The sequence below is a fragment of the Aplysia californica genome, unplaced genomic scaffold (genome assembly GCF_000002075.1).
Source record: "Aplysia californica isolate F4 #8 unplaced genomic scaffold, AplCal3.0 scaffold00565, whole genome shotgun sequence".
NCBI classification, from domain to species: Eukaryota; Metazoa; Mollusca; class Gastropoda; order Aplysiida; family Aplysiidae; genus Aplysia; species Aplysia californica.
Window position 1 is genome coordinate 469,362 of NW_004797835.1, and position 6,888 is coordinate 476,249.

Here is a 6,888-nt window from a genome sequence, read left to right on the forward strand (position 1 = left end):
CTTTTGCGAAAGTGAACAACTTGTGGTTCGCGCACTCATATGACCTTAGCAGTTGCGAGCGCCGTAAAACCTTATACTATACTATACAGAATGTCTGGACTTTGGAGAGATCCGAAGGAAATATTATAAATGCAAGAAATTGCAGGATAATTTTTCCGTCATTGTTCCCAGCAGAATTTTAAATTTTTTAAAGGCCATTGGCCTTTATGGCGAGTTGTAGAGTGAATTTGATATTATTTTAAAATTTTATTGTTACTTAAAAGAGTTGTTTTAAATCACAAATGTATTTACACCGAATTTAAATATTTTAACTTTTTAGCATTTCAAAGTAAATTAGTTAACCAGTCGTGAAGTGAACTTTTGCGAAAGTGACCTTAGCAGTTGCGAGGGCCGTAAAACCTTATACTATACTATACTCTAAAATGAACTGACGTGACCCCTGGGTGGGTTTATGACACAAGGTGAGCACAGAGTGGTCAACCTTGATAACTAATGACAGTTGCATGAGGCATGCCATTTTCACTTATCATTTCATCGTGAGTCTACGCTTATTCAGTTGCCCCTCCTCTTTACTTGTCCAAAATTTATAACTTTCCGTCTCTAACCGTTACCCCGCCTTTGTCGTTACATACCATTATGTTATGAGTACACCAATTAAAATTCTGTCTCACAAATTTGAATGTAGAGACAACTGTTGCAATAGTCTGGGAAGAGTTCACGGTTTGAAGTAAACCCGCCTGGAGCGAACTTGTAGGCCCTCCCCATCCAGTGTGTAATGTAAGTTTAGGTGGACACCTCAGGTGTGAGTGCGATGTTTGGGGAAAACAAACACGTCAGCGAGCTCACATCTTGCTGTGATCCCATCTGGAGCAAACATTGTACCATTTCATCGAGTTTTACACGTACATGTGATCACATTCACAAGAGTGACTGATCTGTCATGCGATGGGAAGTTCAATGATCTCAAATTTTCTCTCCTGGTTGATCAGCTGTGCCCGCCCAGATTTTTGTTCCGTAAATTATGATTTGAAATGCGGGATTTTAGAGTGAATCAGAGTGGGATCTGAGGGGTGTAGTAAAAATTATGTTTCCTTAAAACAGCTGGACCTTATGCGAACCGGAATTGAAAGCGGTGGGATCTTAGGTGGACACTACTGTAGATGAGAAAGGCAAACTCTTCAGAATGTACATGTAGACGTTTTCAACACTAATGAGCCTACTAGGCCTGCCCCCTCCCCTTCCCCAAATTTTGAATATGCTGTGCAAACTTGTTATTACTCTTGAACTAGTTTACTAACAGTTTAGTCACGCTTATTTCACTTTTCCTTTGCAGCCTGAAAACTTGCTGTACGAAAATTTGGCAGAAGATTCAAAGCTGAAAATTTGTAAGTATTCACAAAAGAGAAACATGTTAAGAATGTATTTCAAAACCTTTTGTAGTTTTTACTGTCTAGTATTATAATGTACTTTTTTGACACTGGCTTAGCTTGTGTTATGTACCGCGTGCAAGATACAGTGGAACTGGGGTTCAACAAGGAAAAAATTGAATTCAACGAACACATAAATGAGCGAACTCGGGTTCAACGAAGTCACAGCATACCCTTATACTTATGATTAGATATCTACTCTATTCCAAGAGACCATCTATCGCACTTGTACCGTGGACATGCGTAGCAGGGTCTATTACCTATATTATATGCGTCCGATCAGAAGCCTTCTTTTACACTAATATGTGCGTTATTGACATGCGCACAAGACATGAACGAGCATTTCAGGCATGGAAAGTTGGCAGAGATACAGACGCGTCACAATCATTATCCACCCCCTCCTACCGGCTACTGCACAACGAAAGGGTAGTCTAGACACAGATGTAAATCTACGTAATGAATTGTACACTGGTCTGTGGAAACAGGCGTTTCCATGTGCTAGTTCCTACGTTGTGACAACTTGTTGCTCACATTGCTATATAACGAACTCTTATATATTCAATTAAATCTAAGATGAGGCCAGATGACTCGGACTTCGTTATATCTGAGTTATACTGTACAGCAGTGCGCTTTTATATCTGATCCTAAAACTAGCTTTAAAAAAAATTATGAATGCTGTTTTTCTTGAAAGTGTCTCTCAAAATGCTAAGTAACGGCTGGAATTGTATAATTTTGAAACAGTGGAATCATGTGCGCGTCAATTTTGGGGCCTGGTATCATCTAAAAGCTTGTTTATTAGTCCTACTTTCGATGCAAATAATACCTATTAGATCTTTGAACAAAAGTCAAGATAATTGTGATTGAAGGAGGCCGGGGTCGCCTGGCGTCAGAGGTAAAAGTAGCGAGCCAAAGTTTTGGTAACTTCTAGAGCTTGAGTAAGTAAGTAAGTAAGTAAGTTTATTCAGTGTTTAAGGCCATTGGCCCACGTCACATCACATAAAACACCCATTTGATAAGTAAAGTTTCCATAATGAATAAGTACAGGTTGTGCACATATCTCTTATCATGGGTCAAACATTGCATATTTCTGTCACTGGGCCGAGTCAGGCTGGGAGGGATTAACAATTTCCTTTGATAGGCAAAGCGTGAACAATAGAAAATAAAATGAAATTCATTTTTAATTTCATTGAGTTACACCTCTCACACGAATTTGTTAATTTCCACCGATAGAGATTGTTATTTAATGGAAGGCTATGGGTTTTTAACAAAGCTGTGCTCCAATACCGTGGGAGGTTGGTGATATATTCAGCTGTTTCTTGAAACGGAATTGTAAGAGAAAAAACATTATACTTGCGATAGACTTCTTCCTCTATATTCTGCACAGAATGATCTACAAGTCTACTTTTTACTTCACTGAGAGAAAACCAAGCATATCCAAAACCCAGGGAAAATAATAGATGTTCAACTTCCATAGCCCAGTTGACTCTGCCCAATTCACAGAAACGATATGTAACATTTCTTTGGATATCTGTCATTTTCTTAGTGTTTAAGTCTGCACCAGAATTTAATTACACAATGCTTGTAATCAGAACATAAGTTGGTTCTTCGCACTTCTCTTAGAACTAAACATTTTTGTGTAGTTTTGCCAAGACTTTACCTGAACATTATCAATCACGTCCCAATTTTTGGTACCCCTAATTTCAGAGCCATAAAGCAGCATTGGTTTAATCTTTATATAAAAAATGTTTTTTGCTGTTTCGAATTTTAATTCTTGGTAAGAACCGAAAAGCCTTGTTGTTCGAGAATCAATCCGCTGAGCTTTACAAGCTCGAGCTTCCAGCGTTCGTCTCCAGTATAGACGTGATGAAAATGAAATGCCCAAGTAACTATAATAGGTTACTGTCTCTAAGATCTTTTCCTCCCAATACCATCTCTCAGATCTTTTGAGACAGCCTCCATTTCTGAAAACAACTATCTTACTTTCCTCTGTTTTCACTTTTAAACCCCACATCTGGCAGAAATCCTATAACACATTGAGTTTCTTTTGTAAACCTTTTGACATTATCGTCAAAAAGACTTTGGTCATCGGCGTACATTAAACATAAAATACCATCATTATCATTGGGCAATACCTGTATAGCGTGGGTATTTGGATCTGAAAGATGTTTTTCAAATTGAGATGTAAACAAAGAAAATATTGTAGGGCTAATAATGCAGCCTTGTTTGACACCTGATGTACATTGGACGTATTCAGTAATATAAGATTTCATGGATCCTCGTTTATCTGAACATACTTTAACACATGAAAATGAAAGAACACGTTGATACATATTTTTTCAAGACTTCTCAATAGCTTTTCTCAGTCAACCCAGTCAAATGCTTTAAAAAGAGTCGACAAAACATACGTAGAACCAAGCCAGGCTTGGAGAAATATTTATTGGAGTGAAAATATATGATATGTAGAGTAATTTCGTCTAAAACCGGCCTGAGATTCAGGGATGAGGTTACCTTCATCACACCATTGTTGCAGTCTTCTTTTCAATATGAATGAGAATAATTTACCAAGAACATATATAGTAAACTAATGCCCCTATAGTTATTTACATCATATACGTTTCCTTTTTTTTAGTTATATCATAGACTTGGTCTTCTCCTCTGGATAGTTGCCTGTGAAGAAAACTGAATGGAAAAGAGATAAGAGAATTCAGCCAGGTTCTGGCAATCGAATTTATAAAATTCCGGCGATAGGCCGTCAGGTTCCAGAGCTTGATAAATAAATAAATAAATTTTTAAATAAAATATATAAATATATATATATGAAACATATTACCCTACGAGTTAAAAAATGCTGGTTTCTTCTGATTCACAATTTTGACATGATCCTTTATATTACGTGTAATTTGTTTCCTCATAACTTTAATTTTTATATTGTTTTTATCTCTTATACTTTTTAATCATCCATTTGATTCCAATATTTTCAAAATCTGTTGCACACATCATAATTTTGTTGCAATGTAAGTGCCGTAAAACTCTTAGTTAAACTGAGCAGATAAATGGTTGCATTTATAACTGAGTTACGAATGAATGTGTAGCCTAAGCAGCTGCGGGTGTAAAATGGGGAGGTAAGTTATCTGCTTTAGCTTTCTTCCTTTTCAAGATGTCCAAGAGCTCAGCTGTACCTAATTTTCTTTATAGTATATACTTCAATTAAGCAAATCTGAATAGATTTAATTGGAAATGTAAAACAATCTTTTTTATTTTTATATTTTCAATATGACCACTTTTGCCTTGGTAGCCGTCGATTTAAAAAAATGTAATGTAGCTTTTAATAGGTGCTTGCCTGTTATATATCTTCAACAAAAAAGCTTTACCTGGGGAGGTAACAAGACAGGTCGGAAAAACCACCCCTCACCTTCAAGAGGCTGGAATGTTTCTACCACCCAACCTGTTACCCGCGTAATCCAACCGCCCTTTAAAATTAACATTATATCGCCCAACTTTTTAGTATTCTTATCCATTGCTGCTTTGATAACTCAGCACAGGCTCTCTAATAATTTCTTGACATTAATGGTTGTGTCTGTCTTGTAAAACTGCATCTTCTAAATGACTAACCTCAGAATAAACTCTTTGTGTTTTTCGATATTATGTTATGTTTAGGTGGTTCAAGCTCACTGGTTGTTGTTTTTTTCAGCTGACTTTGGCCTTTCTTCAATTCTAAGTCCAGAGGTAGACATGACCTCTGTGTGTGGATCTCCTGGGTATACAGGTAAGTTTTGACAAAACTGCACATGGTGATGCATGTAATGATAGGCTACCATTTCAATTTAAAGTTCATTTATGTTCCTTCTTTGATACACAAGTGGCCGTCCTAGATATATGGCCATCTTAGCCAGGACTGATAAAAAATTAAGAAAAAACTCTTCCCTTCTAAGGCCTTAACTTGAGGTGGTCGCAGGCTTTGAACTGTCATAAGGCTAAAATATTTTTGTTCTTGTGAAAAAGGGGAGGGGGGGGGGGGGTTGTGCAAGGATAAAACAAAATTAAATCATTGTCAGACGAGGAAGACCAAGTGCCATTCTAAAACAAACAAATGGGTCACCACCATTCAGTCCACGATCAAAACTTCTGTCGCAAGTCCATTGTTACGAACTGGGTAAACAAAGCTACTGCTTATTTCACTCATGCCTTGTGCATGGTCTATTGTTGGCGGGGTTTTATCGGTTAAACCTCCCTCACCAGGTGCTTATAAGTTTTTACCAACAAGTCAACTTGCGTAAACAGTGGGAGGGATCTGCACAACATGGTAGGTTCATTCATTGGTGGGACTAACAATGAGTGGATTGTGACAGCTCGTCCACAGCATCAGGGCTTGGTAATATATATTTTATGACAAAATGTATGGCGATGAGAGATTTGCATGGCCATCTTAGACCGGTTATATTGGGCTCTTGGTTGATAAAATATAGTGGCCGTAGCAATTCTGGACAGGTTATCTTTACATAGTGTTGTTTTGTGAAAAAAAATGCGAGGTGGATATGGAAAGTGGCCATTTGTACAGGTGCCTGTGTTAATGTTATACAGGTACTGGTCATGGCAGGTTTGATCTTATATTTAAACAAATATATGTTCCCTGTCTGAATTGTGATGTTTCTCTGCAGCACCAATTTGTTCCTCTTTTTGGGCTTTAAGTTAGTGTTGTGTGTCTATCTATATATATATTATATTTGTGAAAGTCCGTCACATTGGCGCCTAAAACTTCGGAACCACTTAACTTTCGAATTTGAAAAGATTAACGGTGGTTCAGAATCATTTAAAGGGTGCACAGCTGTATTGAGGAGTCTAAAGGCGCTGTTGTTTAATTTTCAGCTTTTCATTAGTTTCGTTTAGATTTAATCTTGGGAAAGTCCGTCTTCTAAGACGACATTTTAAACAAGTGAGGCTTCCGTTCACAAAGAGTACGTGCACTGATCGCACAATGACTTGGCAATCGATTCTTTTGAGTTCGTTCATCGAACGGGAAACCCAGCTCTATCTCTATCTTTATCTCTATCTATACATAGGGCCTATTATATGTGTGAAAATTCGTCACTTTGGCCGCCTAAAACTTTCCAACCCATTAACTTTCGAATTTGTCAAAATTTATGGTGGTTCAGAATCATTTAAAGGGTGCACAGTTTCATTTGGGGAGTCTGAAGTCACTGTTGTTTAATATTCAGTTTTTCATTAGTTTCGTTTAGATCTAACCTTGGGAAAGTCCGTCTTCCAAGTGAGGTTTCCGTTCACTAGCCGTGCACTGCTTCCACTTCTTTGAAATTCTGGAGTGTACAACCACGAAAGTGGAATAGAGAATCAATCTATTCATCTATTATATATATTTGGCAACTTGGAAACACATGTGTCACTTTTCTCTGAAAATGTATTGCTCCATTGCAGTAGAGTGTAATTATAGTAGGCCAATGAC

The 6,888-nt window shown here is 37.5% G+C and overlaps 1 protein-coding gene across 1 annotated transcript in view; it reads left to right on the top strand.

Annotated features, from left to right (window-relative positions):
• Window positions 1–5,219, top strand: part of LOC101845267 (calcium/calmodulin-dependent protein kinase type IV) — a 49,070-nt gene extending 43,851 nt beyond the window's left edge. Inside the window, exons 7-8 of the mRNA XM_005106951.3 lie at window positions 1,334–1,385; window positions 5,119–5,219. Coding sequence (XP_005107008.1) covers window positions 1,334–1,385; window positions 5,119–5,204 — 138 coding nt within the window. The 3' untranslated portion in view covers window positions 5,205–5,219. The remainder of the gene's footprint in view (window positions 1–1,333; window positions 1,386–5,118) is intronic.
• The last annotated feature ends 1,669 nt before the right edge of the window (window positions 5,220–6,888 follow it).